At 49.7% G+C, this 15,133-nt stretch overlaps 1 protein-coding gene across 1 annotated transcript; it reads left to right on the forward strand.

Moving 5' to 3' along the window:
* The first annotated feature begins 1,974 nt into the window (after nucleotides 1-1,974).
* si:ch211-180f4.1 (uncharacterized protein LOC100144405 homolog) lies at nucleotides 1,975-12,668 on the forward strand. The gene is made up of 14 exons (XM_046395692.1): nucleotides 1,975-2,458; nucleotides 5,854-6,012; nucleotides 6,122-6,267; nucleotides 6,833-6,934; nucleotides 7,159-7,343; nucleotides 7,797-8,039; nucleotides 8,114-8,236; nucleotides 8,463-8,585; nucleotides 8,826-9,255; nucleotides 10,593-10,725; nucleotides 10,891-11,057; nucleotides 11,138-11,172; nucleotides 11,219-11,297; nucleotides 11,484-12,668. The coding sequence occupies exons 1-14, from the start codon at nucleotides 2,272-2,274 to the stop codon at nucleotides 11,994-11,996; spliced, it is 2,625 nt and encodes an 874-aa protein (XP_046251648.1). The 5' UTR covers nucleotides 1,975-2,271; the 3' UTR covers nucleotides 11,997-12,668.
* The last annotated feature ends 2,465 nt before the right edge of the window (nucleotides 12,669-15,133 follow it).

Genomic DNA, 15,133 nt, shown 5'->3' on the forward strand with positions numbered 1-15,133 from the left:
TGTGCAGTTCAGGGGCCGTGGGAGAACAGAGAGGCTACACTCCGACTGTGCTTGAATGATGTTTATATTGTAATGTCACACTCCTGTGTGTCTTCCCACCACAACGCACACACACACACACACACACACTCTCCTGATGGGAGTGAATGTTTACTTCAGTGTTAATCCAAACTAAGCCGGATTGCAGAGGCAAAAGGATTGTTTTCACTCAGACAGGAAAGCACACAGACACACACATCAGTCTGTGTGTGTGTGTGTGTGTTATCTTCCGTGACACACACACACACACACAGTGGGAGTACAGACTGACACACACGTACAGATAAAAAAGCTTTGCATTATGGACTCTGAGACTGATCTGATGTTAAATCAGAACTTGGTCACTGAGCAGGTTTGTCTACTGCACATGCTCAGTTGTGTCTCTCGCTCACATGGAGAGGCGAAGTCCCCCTGTCCAAGTTAGACAGGAAATCATCTTTTAATCCTGTTTGAATTGTGCCACGAATTAGACACGACATGTTGAAAAGATTTTTAAAGAAAACAGTTTCATTTAGTTTGGTGTGAAGCTGCTCAGCGAACTTCAGCCGACGTCTCGACTCTGAAAGACAGGACACGTCTGTCCATCCTGTGAGACAGCCGTCTCATTGTTTCGTCTGGCGGTAAAGTCCCATCTGATGTTTGCAGGCCCTGACGTCCAGCTGAAGGACATGAGACACGTTCTCGTCCAGGCATCCACTGGTTTCTAAGGCCGGTCCTCCTGCGCTGCTCTGGGATCAGCTGTGTGTTTTTAAACAAGTCTCCAAGCTGGCAGGACAAACACCACTGAGCATGTGCAGTGGGCCATAACACCTGGAAGCTAAAACCGTCTTGGAGTCCAGTGTCCTGCGTCCACTGTGTGTCCACCAGCTGACACTGGGAAGAATCGGGATCCACGCTTCACCTCAGTGTGGTCATCCTCATCTTCATCGCTTGTACAGTAACATTGACTCACACTGAAGATTTACTGGATCTGTGTGACATCACCGATGACATCAACACATCAGTGATGTCATGGGGTCGTCCTGTCTGTCACATGACTCAGACTGTCACACGTTTACGGACAGTCTGTCCTGTCAGTTTCCTGATTTGGTAAAGATTCGGTCTCCATCCAGTGAGCCTGTTAGCCTGACAGTAAACACAGTTTGAAAAGTAGAAACAGAAACACCACGTTGCTCAGGAACCGTTTTTATTACCGCCATGATGCCTGGTTTGCTCAACTTCTGTTAGCCTGTTCTGCGAATTCCTTCACGACCTGAAAGCATCACAAGTTTAATACAGACTGCCGCTCAGTCAAGTCACAGTGAGGCAGCAGTTTATCAGCTCAGAACATTAGCAGCTCAGGACCCGGTTCAGTCAGAGTCCAGTTCAGTCTTGTGTTCAGAGCATGAAGTCAGCATGTGAGGGACAGAGCAGGGAGACATTCAGAGTCACTGGGAGAATCTGGAGCATTACGTCATGTTATCAGACTCCCGCCGCCACCCCACCCCTCCATCACCTCTACGCAGCATCCGAGCTCTGATTGGTGCGTCACCCAGTGGCCTATAAACTCCATTGGCTGATTCGAAGTCAGCTGCTGCGGACCTGACGGAGGACAGGAGAGGGTGGAGGAGGGAGGGAAGCCTCGGGTAAAAGCGGCAGCAGCGGGACTCAGTTCGTCCTCATCTGGATGACGAGAAGCTGAATAAACCGGACGTCCTCCCGCTGCTGCAGGACCCTGCGTGCGTTTCCACCGGCCCGCGGTGCCGCTGCGGCGCGGAGCGGAGCGGCGGGGCAGGAGGAGCTGCGGGTGGAGGAGGCGAGGTGAGAACAGCGGCGTCTGTCCTCCGGCACACACACACACACACACACACACACACACTGAGAGGAGCGCGCCGCACGCCACGAGGATTTCCGCTGTAAAAGCGAGACCGTTGCGTTTATGTGGGAAGATCATAAATACGACCGTCCCAGAACGCATCATCCGGCTGGTTTAAATGAAATAAAATCAGTGTGACACCAGAGCACGAGCTGCAGATCACCTGTGAAGTGGGGGCTGACTGTGTTGTGAGTATGTTTAGGTTTACGACCCAACACAGCCTGCACTCCCTGATAACAGGACTTCCGGTGTCTGCAGCTGCTGAGGAAACGTTCAGGAAGTCGAAAGAGAGAGAAACCTGCTGCAGCTTCAGAAAACACAAAACTCATTAAAACATCATCAGTGTGACGACACAAGTACAGAACAGGAGCAGAAAAATGAAGCCGCTGCACAACCGCTGCAGTTCTTCAAACAGCCACTTGGGGCAGGCTCCAAAAGTGAGCCAGTCTCCATCAGACCTACAGTTCCAATGTGCACTTTCACAGCAGAAAGGTGTTGAAAGTGTGGCACAGAAAGTTTCTCTGCAGCTGATTGGCCTGTTCACAATGACTGCGCTTAACTCAGGTATTTAAATGAGATTAAGTCTTAAAGTTCGGCATACTTTAAGTCACGGACGCTGAGAGACAGCTAGCTGCTAGCTGCTGTTAGCCATTAGCACGGCTTCACCTCAGCTCAGTCACTGAACCTGACCTCTCAGCTGTGTTTGTGGTGCTGGCTGGCGTTTTGGTTTAGCAGGTGACTGATGAGCTCTGGAGGACAGAGATGTGGACAGAACCTGGAGCTTGTTAGGCGTAGCAGTCCACAGTGTATCCGGAGCCTGTTGAGACTAAATGTCCCGGCAGGACAGGACAAGTCTCTGTGCTGCTCCATGTCTCCTCCCCCTGCCTCCTCTCCTTGTCTCCTCCCCCTGCCTCCTCTCCCTGTTTCCTCTCCTTGTCTCCTCTCCTTGTCTCCTCCCCCTGCCTCCTCTCCCTGTTTCCTCTCCTTGTCTCCTCTCCATGTCTCCTCTCCATGTGTCCGCTCTATGTCTCCTCTCCTTGTCTCCTGTCCATGTCTCCTCTCCTTGTCTCCTCTCCATGTCTCCTCCCCCTGCCTCCTCCCCATGCCTCCTCTCCATGTCTCCTCTCCATGTCCCCTCTTCGTGTTTCCTCTCCTTGTCTCCTCTCCTTGTCTCCTCCCCCTGCCTCCTCTCCCTGTTTCCTCTCCTTGTCTCCTCTCCATGTCTCCTCTCCTTGTCTCCTGTCCATGTCTCCTCTCCTTGTCTCCTCTCCTTGTCTCCTCTCCATGTTTCCTCTCCATGCCTCCTCTCCATGTCTCCTCCCCCTGCCTCCTCCCCATGCCTCCTCTCCTTGTCTCCTCTCCATGCCTCCTCTCCTTGTCTCCTCTCCTTGTCTCCTCTCCATGTCTCCTCTCTGTGCGTCCTCTCCTTGTCTCCTGTCCCTGCCTCCTCTCCATGTGTCCACTCCATGTCTCCTCTCCATGTTTCCTCTCCTTGTCTCCTCTCCTTGTCTCCTGTCCTTGTCTCCTCTCCATGTTTCCTCTCCATGCCTCCTCTCCTTGTCTCCTCTCCTTGTCTCCGCTCCATGTCTCCTCTCTGTGTGTCCTCTCCTTGTCTCCTCTCCATGTCTCCTCTCCTTGTCTCCTCTCCTTGTCTCCTCTCCATGTTTCCTCTCCATGCCTCCTCTCCTTGTCTCCTCTCCTTGTCTCCTCTCCATGTCTCCTCTCTGTGCGTCCTCTCCTTGTCTCCTGTCCTTGTCTCCTCTCCATGTTTCCTCTCCATGCCTCCTCTCCTTGTCTCCTCTCCTTGTCTCCGCTCCATGTCTCCTCTCTGTGTGTCCTCTCCTTGTCTCCTCTCCATGTCTCCTCTCCTTGTCTCCTCTCCTTGTCTCCTCTCCATGTTTCCTCTCCATGCCTCCTCTCCTTGTCTCCTCTCCATGTGTCCACTCCATGTCTCCTCTCCATGTTTCCTCTCCTTGTCTCCTCTCCTTGTCTCCTCTCCATGTGTCCGCTCCATGTCTCCTCTCCATGCCTCCTCTCCTTGTCTCCTCTCCTTGTCTCCTCTCCATGTCTCCTCTCTGTGCGTCCTCTCCTTGTCTCCTGTCCTTGTCTCCTCTCCATGTTTCCTCTCCATGCCTCCTCTCCTTGTCTCCTCTCCTTGTCTCCGCTCCATGTCTCCTCTCTGTGCGTCCTCTCCTTGTCTCCTCTCCTTGTCTCCTCTCCTTGCAGACAGTTGGTTGAGTTCACTTGTTGTTGTTGTGTAATCAGACTCTGGGATGAAGAGAGGATAAAGTGGGTCACAGAGTTTCTTCACTTCAGTCAAGGTTTTCATCCTGAAGGTTTCCATGGTAACAACTGCTCAGCTTTATGCAGTCACTCTTCCTAACCTTAAAAGTGAACTCACTGTGTTATTTTCCTCCATACGTTCAGCTCGCGTCCCTGAAGTCACAATCCAGTCGCGGATTTTGTCTTAAGTGCTTTAAACTTGTGGATCAGATCACATCTTGTAGTTTGAATATTAACTCAGTGATGTTCAAATTTATTTATTTATTCATTTGTAATTTGAAATTAGATTTCAAACTTAGCACGAGGTTTCAGAGGTAAACAGGTGAAATTCATCAGAACGTGTCAACACGACAGGACTAAGATCAGTCGGCTCAAACAGATTTTATTCTGAAAATTTTTTCTGACTGAGGAAGTCCAGCAGTGTATCTGTTTCCTGTGAGTGTGTGTGTGTGTGTGTGTGTGTGTCTGACTGCTGATTTAACTAATGTCTCCTGCTCCTCCAGTCACAGCTTCTTCAGCAGGACTCTTAACGAGACGCCCCCATCTCGTTAAATAATTAATATCATCTCATCAATATTCCATCTGCTCAGCAGAAGGGGGGGGGGGGGGGGGGGGGGGGGGGGAAGGGGTGGGGGGAGGTGTGTTCACATGATGAACCCCATTCAGGCTGTTGTTGTGGAGGAGGTTTCAGGTTTTCCGTCCACATTCATGAGGACCGTTGGCTGCTGAGCTGGACTCAGACCCTGAACCCCTCAGGGCTCGTGAGTCGGTGAGTCGGATCAGGTGAGTCTGAACTCGACTCGATGTCGACTCGCACAGCGTGATGACATCAGGGCGACCGCCTCCGTCTGGTCTGAGAGCTGTTTGTGTAATTGGAGGGATTGTCCTCCGTGGAGGACCTGGTCCTCACACGGGCTGTGATAGTCCGAATGTAACTGAACCCACTGAGAACAGGATCACGCGTGTGCCAGTGGACACGTGTGGCCTCCGTCAGCCGGCAGACGATTAATTCTGTCTGACTTTACTCTGACGAGGCTCGCAGTTCAGTCTGACAAAAAGCCACCAGCAACAACAAAGCCCGAGTGTGCGTGATCTGACAGCACTGACACGTGTGTGTACCTTCAGGTGAAGTCTCACAGCGAGCTGCTGTGTGCTGTGTGCAACTTTTCCATGTCACAACACACCTGAGAACCGGCTCGGCCAATCACAGAGCGGTTCAGAAGTCACTCGTGCCCTGTCCTCTCATGTCACTTCCTGGCTGGTTGCCATAGCACCAGAAGCAAGTTGTCCCCATTTCCTGCCCTGCAGTGTGTGTGTGTGTGTGGGGGTGTGTGTGTGAGATTGTGTGAGAGTGTGTGTGTGTGTGAGTGTATGAATGTGTGTGTGAGTGTGTGTGTGAGAGTGTGTGTGTGTGAGAGAGAGTGTGTGAGTTTGTGTGTATGAGTGTGAGAGTGTGTGTGTGAGTGTGTGTGAGAGTGAGTGTGAGAGTGTGTGTATGTGTGTGGGTTCTACAGACTAACCTGAAGCGGATAACCAATCAGAATCAGAATCAGAATTCCTTTATTAATCCCTGGAGGGAAATTCTTGACGTAACGTACAGAGAGGCACCAAGGTGTGCATTTCTGTCATCAGAAGGATAACGACATCACTTCCTGTCTGTTTCCATCCTGCTGTAGGTGTGACTCGCCTGCCTCTGACCCTCTGGAGTCACAGTTTAACCAACACATCCTCTCTGCTCCAACCCCAGTGCACCATGGGATGTGCAGTGCTTTTCACTCTCTTCCTGTCCCTGGTGACATCATCAGTGTGTGCAGGAGTGGGCGGGGCCAGTCAAGGTAAAACTAAAGTTCTAGAGGGCAGGTGGACGCATCATGACTGACCTGTGAAGATAAATGCGAGTCTTGAGTTTTAAACTCGGGTGTGTTTATGTGTTGTGTCCTGTAGGTGGCGCTGTGCTGTGTCCTCTGCAGTGTGTGTGCGAGACGAGGCCCTGGTACACCCCCCAGTCCGTGTATCACCAGGCCAGGACGGTCGACTGCAATGAACTCCACCTGCAGAGGGTCCCAGCCAACATTTCATGTGACACGCAGGTGGCTGTGACCCCGAAATGAGACGAGAGTAAACCGACTGACGGGCGGCCATGTTTGTTCGCTTTCATTAACTGATACACCAGAGCTTCTGCTGTAATTTTGACTTGAATGTTGACGTGAACAATTTATTTTTTAAGTAGAAAACTGATAATTACAGCAGACATGAACACATCATTAGTCTTGCAGTTGGTGATGTATGCTGAGAGCCTCAGGTTGATAGGACAATATGGAGGAGCTGGGACCTGTGTAACCCTGAGTGTTGTCTCCAGGCTTCTCCAAACGCTGCATTAAACTCCAGCAACCTAAACCAAATACACAGGGTGGCCTAAGAGGGCAAAAAGTCTTTAAAACACTTGCTATTGTGATAAGGTTTCCATGCTCAGGAGGCTCAGATGGACATTCTGATGGACTCTGAGCTCCTCTCCTCTGGGTTTGGTGGTTGGACAGTTAGAGGACACGGTTCAGTGGTCTCTAACGGTAACAGTCCTGACTGGCATGTTCTGCTGTATTGTCTAAGATGTTCTAATCTGCAGGGCCGAGTGCTGATCATGTTGACGTGTTTCAGGTGCTGCTGCTGCAGAGCAACAACATCTCCTCCATCACTACTGAGCTGCAGAGTCTGGCCAACCTGACAGAGCTGGACCTATCACAGAACCACTTCACACAGGTGACACACACGTTTTAATCCACTGGTCACATGACAAACCTCCCCCCCTGGTTCTTGGCTCCCCACCGAGCTCAGTGGGACAGTGAAACGTATACCATGTGGAGAGGCTCCTCTTAGCTCCACTGAAAGGAAATCTTTCCATCTTTGTGTCAGCAGTTTGTGTTCGTGTCCGTCTCATTGTATACAGAGCAGATCCATGAAGGTTTCTCTGTTTGTCTGTCAAGGTGAGCTCCATGGGTCTCTCCTCTCTGGGCCAGTTGGTGACTCTGTACCTTGAGGAGAACCACATTGAGGAGCTGGAGGACTTCAGTCTGAGGAACCTGTCCAGTCTGGAGGAGCTCTACATCAACCACAACCAAATCTCCTCCATTGGACCCAAAGCCTTTGCTGGTCTTACCAACCTGCTGCGGTAACTTCTTCTTCTTCTGTCCATCTCCCACTTTGTTATTTCAACAAAATTTAAACCAAGACCATTAGAACCCTAGAACGTCCTCTGCAACAACTCAATAAAGGACCAATGAAATGATTAAACCTCCTGAAAATGATCAGTAGATTGCAGTTAAAGGCCACTGATCACCTAAAAGAACTCAAGAGCCCCATAACTGATCTCCTAAAGGACCATCAAAGCCTCAGATCCACACGTTCGTGGACTACTAGAACTCAGTGACGCACAGGAACTCTTCAGTGAGCACAAGAACCCTAAATGTCCACTAAATCTGCCTAAGGGACAGCGATGGCAGAACCTTCTGCATGTTTTATATTCTTCAGTGTTCTTCAACCCACCCAGTGGTTGTAGTCTCTGCCGTATGTTATCCATCAGTCATTGCACTCACATTTTCTTTCCCTCTGCTTGGCCTTGTAGGCTCCACCTGAACTCCAACCGGCTGGTGGCCATCAATAGTCATTGGTTTGAGTCCTTGCCATCGCTGGAGATCCTGATGATTGGGGAAAACCCCATCCTGGGTCTGGAGGAGAAGAACTTCCTGCCTCTGTCCCGCCTCCACAGCCTGGTGCTGGCTGGGATGGGATTGGCCTCTGTCCCCTCTGCTGCCTTCCTTGGCCTCGACTACCTGGAGAGTTTGTCCTTCTATGACAACCAGCTGAGGTGAGTGCTCCCCCTGGTTCAATTCCCCTTAAACTCTGGAAGCTTCTATCACTGTGACTCTGTTCTCCTGGTAGGTCTGTTCCTCGTGATGCTCTGAGCGTGCTCCCAAACCTGAAGTTCCTGGATCTGAACAAGAACCCGATCATCCGAGTCCAGCAGGGGGATTTCCAGAACCTTCAGCACCTGGAGGAGCTCAGGTCAGTGTGAGAACAAGCAGAGATGTCCCAGTTCAAGTCCTTTGGGATTGGGTGTCTCCTGGCTCGGTTGTGTTGCTGGTGTATTTATTTCTTAACTCCCTGGAGTGAGAAACAGCTCCATCTGCTGGACAGATTCAGTCTAACTGTAATGTGGATAAACGTTGATATTAAGCACACAGTCTTATTTCAGTGTTGTAATCGCGGTCGTGTCTTGTTTTGGCTTCAGTCTGAACAACATGGAGGAGATGCTGATGGTGGAGCGAGCAGCTTTCCACAACCTTCCAGAAATCGCCAAACTGGAGATGTGCACCAACCCACGACTGTCCTACATTGACCCGCAGGCCTTCAGGTGTCCCACAGTTTCTGAGCTCTCCACAAATTTCACAGATGAGCGAATGAGAGAAAACAAGATGACATCCACCCCTTTTCTTCTTTCACACTTTGATTCTTCTTCTCATCATTTCTTGCTTCTTTTCATTGTTCATCTTCTTCTTCTCCTCTCCTCATCTCCTCCTTCCGTTTCCTCATCCCTCATTCTTCGTCTTCTCTTTGTTTTTCACTTCCTCTCTTCTTCTCCTCCCCCCCTCAGTGAGCTGTCCTCCCTCCGGACTCTCCTGCTCCACAGTAACCAGCTCAGCCTCCTCTCAGGAGACCTCCTCTCCTCCCTCCCCTCCCTGGAGGAGGTGTCGCTTCACTCGAACCCCCTGCGATGTGACTGTCTCTCCTCCTGGGGGCCTCACCTTGGCAACCAATCACATCTCAAGTTGCTGGAGTCCTCCGTCACCCTCTGCTCCTCCCCACCTCACCTGATTGGTCGTGAGCTGCAGGAGGTGGTGGCAATGGGGTGGGGTGGGGCTGAGGGTGATGGAGGCGGGACCAACAGCTGCCTCCCTCACATCTTGCCTCACTCCTTCCCACCTGCCATGAATGTCAGCGCCGGGCAGCCAGTCGCACTGGAGTGCTGGGCAGATGCTGACCCCGCCCCCCAGTTCTACTGGGTGACGCCCACTGGAGACAAGGTGGGTGGAGTCACGAGTATGTGTGCATTTTTCAAAAAAGTCACACACTTGCTGGTTCCAGCTTTTTAAATGTCATTTATGTCAGTAAGAGTCTGTTGAATTGATACATCAATACACAATCGATACGCGATTGATACGCGATCAGTACATGATCGATATGCGATCGATATAAGTTTGACCTCTTGGGCTGCCTCACAGTCGTATCTGACCCGACTGTTTGTTGTTCTTTTAAGTCAGGTGACTTAATTCCCTGCTTTTCCAAGCTCGCTTTATTTACCAGGTCCCAGGTAGATTGATTTACAGGTGATGTCCATCCATCCATCCATTTTCTATACCGCTTATCCGTCAGGGTCGCGGGGGAGCTGGAGCCTATCCCAGCTGACTACGGGCGAGAGGCGGGGTTCAACAGGGCCAACACACAAAGACAGACAACCACACACTCTCACACTCACACCTAGGGGGCAGTGTAGAGCAGCCAATTAACCTAATGTGCATGTTTTTGGTATTGTGGGAGGAAGCCGGAGAACCCGGAGAAAACCCACGCAGGCACAGGGAGAACATGCAAACTCCACATAGAAGGGCCCAGACCGGGATTGGAACCTGGAACCCTCTTGCTATGAGGTTTACAGGTGATGTGTTCAGTGAAACTCCGGCATCTGAATTTTGAGAGAGAGTGGAATATTGAATATTGAAGTATCATTTTCACAATGTGTGCAGGGCCGAGGCCAAGGAACACCACCACACATCACCACACACACGTCAGTGACCTTTCCCACATGAAGCCCGTTGGGCAGGTGTCCACCGTCAGGTCATTAGTGTGAACAAAATCTGCAGCTTCTTTCAAACTAACATCATCTCAGTAACTTTCAGCTCCACATTAAACTTGTTTCTCCCTCTTGAGGCAGACTGACGGCTCCTTCAGCGCCACGATGGTTACTGATTCATTTAGCTCCAGACAAACTGAAAACAAGCCCAAGGTCACATATACGACCTTCACTGTCATGAGAGGACAGGAACAGACCAAAACAAACGCACACTATGTTCACTCAGTAAAGCTGGAAATAAAAAACCAGGACGTATCTGAGTACACACTGTTCAGAAAACTTTTCTCTGCACCAGATTCTTGTTTTTATGTCAAACTTATTCTGCAGCTTGTGCTCATTTATATTAAAGTAATTTTATTTTGGTATTTTTGAGAAACGTGAGCCACGAACTGCAGACTCCCCATCTGTCAGCTGTCAGATATCCATTAAAGATGGAAGAAGTTTCTGGTGATGTTATCAGCAGCCTCTGCCTGATGAGGTCAGTCTTTGATCTGTTTCTTCTCTGCGGGTCAGGTGAGCTCGGAGGCCATGGCTGCACCAATCATATCAGAGGAGGGGCGTGGTCCAAGCAGGAAGAAGAAGAAGAAGCATCGCGCGTCGGAGCCTGGAGCGTTGCTGATCGAACATGCAAAGCCGTCCGACGCAGGTCAGTGTCAGTCTGCAGGTGGCGCCGCCTGTGGCAAGGTCATGTTCGACCAGATGTTTGATGTCGCGTTGTGTCCTTCTTCCTCTTCTTCTTCTTCTGCTGTAACGTTCACGATTCACGTTCAGATATTTACTGAGGATTTGAAAGCAGCCCCTCCCTTCTCAGGTGTGTACACCTGTGTAGCGTGGAACGCCGAGGGAGCCGACACCAGGAGCGTCTCAGTGTTCGTGGACTCTGTGGGCTGGTGGTCGGCTGGGGGGAAGCCCAGCAGTGAGCAGCCCTGGCTGGGAAACTCGTCCAGGCCTGCAACCTCTCTGGTGGTTCTGGCTAAGGTGCCCGCTTGGTTTTATTACGGCTTCGTGTCAGTAATCCACCGTTTACTCCAGACTGACGTTTCCTGTTTCCTGTGCAGGTGGTTCACGCTCAGTCAGTGGTGTTGGAGTGGAAGTTGGATCCCAGCGGAGGATCTTCATCTGCGGGTCAGAATCAGCAGGACCCCCCCCCTGCCTCTGCCCCGCTGGATCAGCGCCACCGTGCACATCGACAGCCCTCAGATCAGCTACACCACCAAGGTGAACACAACTGCCCACTCTGCAGCCACCTGCGGTTACTTTACTGTCTGTAGGAACAGTGGGACAGTCAAGTGTCACTTATAGAAACTGGTGGTATTGAGGCTGGACAGGAGGTGATGTCATCAGCTCTGTAGAATAATCTCTCTCTCTCTGCCCTTCCTCCCCCCGTCTCCCCCTCTCTCATAGGTTCCAGTTGACGTTCAGGAGTATAATCTGACTCACCTTCTTCCTGCTACAGAGTACCGTGTATGCCTCACCGTGTTGTCCTCCCCTCCCTCTTTCTCTCCCAGCTCCTACCCCACCCCCATCATCCCCTCCTCCTCCTCCCCCTCATCCCCTGTCCACACTTCCTGTTTGAACGTCACCACGAAGGAGGCGGATTTCTCGGTGGAGATGGTGGCGTCGCGGCACAGCGGCGTGGCGTTGGCTGCAGTCATGGGCTCCATGTTCGCTCTGTCCATCATGGCGCTGCTGGTGGTCTATATGAGCCGCCGCGTGCAGCAGCACAAGTCCTGCGGACACTCGTTGAAGAAGTACATCCAGCACGCCACGTCCATCCCTCTGAACGAGCTATACCCGCCGCTCATCACGCTGTGGGAGAGCGAGGCCGAGAAGGACAAAGACGACAAAGAGGAGGGAGAGAGGGAGGGGGAGGCAGGGGGGAGTCAGATCGATACGACCAAGACTTACATGTGGTAGCTAGAGAGGAGATGAGGGTGGAGGTCTCAGTCAACAGAAAGAACCTAAGAGAGATTTATAGAGCGACAAGGAAGGAAAGAAGAGAAACTGGACAGATGAAAGTTACCAGAATGGACGGAGGTCATGTGACTGAAGGCAGAGCCTGACAGACAAAGAGATGGGTAAAACAACACATGTGGCAGCTGAGAAAGAAAGGGAGGCGAGGAAGAGAGTGAACACCCGGTGGATAAAATCATGCCACTTGACCTCCATCAGTTTCACTGCTGAAGGTCCATTCTGGTGTTTCAGCTCATTAATTATAAAACTTTCAGATTCCTGTTGATCAGGTTCAAATCCTCCTCCAGAATGAGACCAAATCATGTGAATGTGAAGCAGAAAACTGGTGTGAAAATGGGATTTGTGGTTTGATGAGCTGCTCCAGTTGCTTTGTGTGGACATGTTTGACATCAGCAGAAGACGACGATGTGAACAATTCAGGTTCTGGGTCTCAAACTGTGGCTCGGGGGCTGTGAACTGGACTGTCAGCTGGTTTCAACAGGATGACTAGATGAAAGATTTTCTCTTTTCCTTCCTTTGAGTTTTTTCTCTGTCCTCCTCCCATGTTCTCCTCTCTACCGAGCACACTGACAGTAGCTGTACTTTCAAAATAAATTATCAGCTTATTGTAATTTAGTTCATGTGATGAACACGAATGCAGCACTCTCACTCAGCACAAGCAGCCACGTGGAATATTTCACTTGTCGTGTTTTAAGAGGAACACCTAAAGATCTCGTATTCAAACCTCCTGCTCTCTGGACAGAAAGTTCACACATCTCAAAGATATGGAAAAAATACTGTTGACTTTCATTTTATTCAAAGGAGCACGATGGCGATGTGTTCATGGCCGCGGCTCCAACATGCGTCAAACTGTATGCAGACGACGTGCTCTTTTACACAAACTGGTTTATCTATTAAACACAGCAGGAAAACTTCTCATGCAGTGAAGATGGAGAGATGGATACATTTACATGTTGACAACACACCAAAACAAGTGAGTTCGCCATCGTACCACCAGTCCCGTTCACAGATTTATTTTAATATCATCTTATATCTCCTCTCTGTTTCGTCGTATTAACACGTTGCATCAAACACCAATGATTCACTTGTCCTGATTGAGATGACTTCACGATGATTGCGGCAAAAACATTGACATTCACCTTCAAATCTCCAGATTCTTCCAAAGACTCAGCTGGATTACATTCAGGGTTGAAAGTTTGTCTTAACTAACGTAAGAAAGATAAAAACCATCAGAGAAGCTTCAGGCTCACGATGGCAGCTGGTTTTTATATTTCATGTTTCATTATTTCCTGATCTTTGAAAAGCTCAGAATATCTTGACGGAGTTTTCACAGAATCCATCTGAGAGACGTTTCAGAAAAATGGAAGCTGAAAGCTGGAGCTGAATAATAATTTTTAAATTGTTTTTCTATCTTGACCTTCTGTTTCCAGCCGAGTGACGACTCTGTGGTTCACCTCGTGTTCGGTTCACACACGAACTTTTGATGTGAATGTGGGACCTTTAATCCTGCATGAACTCGACTGTCCTCGTCAGCACAGCGTGATGCCTTCCTGTCCTGTCGGCTCTGCATTAGCAGAGTCATCCTCCGTGTCGTAGTCCACAGCTCAGTCACTGACACCACCCTCACATCCACGTGAAGAACTTTATCGACACCTGCTGCACGGACAGTTTGTCCACCTACGCAGTCTCTGCTTTGTGTCCTGGAACGCTGAGGTATTTAGGACTCGTCCAGTTTTAAGCCGTTAGTGACGTCGCACTGGTGGAGGTGCTGCATGCCTTTGCACTCATATTTAGGACTGTTGGTATGAAACCACGTCTGTGTGACAACCTGCAAACTGGGTTCAGTATGTAAGAATCCAAATAATACACCGTTAACATGTTCATACCAAATAACCAAATCATGTCTCCAGTTAGATTACAGCATGAAATTCTGTTTTCTTCTTGTGGGTAACAGCAGAAAACCAGTTTTTAATGGACGCCTGATGGGAGTTGTTGTGACTTGACTCTTAAATAGTTTGCAGGTTCTTGTGTTCCTGCTGTCTGATCCATCAGTTTGCAGGTTTGTTGTTCAGACTTTTAGCCAAATATTCCCTCAACTGTGTGTCAACCAAAACACTTCAGGAACAAATACCCAAAGGATCCTCTGGGCATTGGAGTGAACATGTGCTGTCAATGTGCTGTCATGACGACGCTTCTGTCACAGTGAACTGAAGTCTCTTTGGGTTCTGGACTGCTGGTCAGAGACAAACCAGGAAACTGGGGCTGTCATGTTGGACTCTGGGCAGAAATATGTCAACCAGTTGCCAAGTGAACTTCTTCGCTGGCCACTTTCACAAGGTTCAAACCTAATGCTGAGCCTCTGACAGTGAATCAGACGATCCTTTTACTTTGACTCAGAGCACAAAGTTCTCTTACTTTGTGTTTTTAAGCTTTTGACCTCAAATTTAAAAGATGGTTATTGACCAGATTTCAATTCAGTTCAATTTTATTTATATAGCACCTTTTACAATCAAAAAGGTGCTTTACAGAGACCCAGAGCCTGAACCCCCGAGCAAGCAGACAGTGGCAAGGAAAAACTCCCTTTTAACAGGAAGAAACCCTGAGCAGGACCCGACTCACAAGGGAGAACCATCCTGCTGATAGTCGGCTGGGTGAAGGAGGAGGAGAAGAGGTAGACAGGACAGAGAGGATGAAAGAGAGAGAGAGAGAGAAACATACATGCAGTAAACATCATACGACAGGCAGAGTTTGACAGTAGACACTGGGTTTGTCACTGGGTTTGTCAGAGGATGCAGTTCAACATGTAGATCTGGATGGAGAGAAACCTGCAGAAAGATACAGAGAGAGAAAGAAAGGGAGGGAGAGACACAAGACTACAAGGACAACTGGACACACAGTTAGTGACAGAAAATAATGAATTATATGTCGATCTGATGAGGGGAGAGGAAGAAGAGGAGAGGAGGTGGGGGAGTAGAGAGGGTGGTGGTGTTGAGGAGGTGGAGGAGTAGAGATGGTGGTGGTGTTGAGGAGGCGGAGGAACTGCTCGGTTTCAGCAGTTTGAAGAACTGATCATCAGTCCG

This window comes from Scatophagus argus, chromosome 8 (genome assembly GCF_020382885.2).
Source record: "Scatophagus argus isolate fScaArg1 chromosome 8, fScaArg1.pri, whole genome shotgun sequence".
NCBI classification, from domain to species: domain Eukaryota; kingdom Metazoa; phylum Chordata; class Actinopteri; family Scatophagidae; genus Scatophagus; species Scatophagus argus.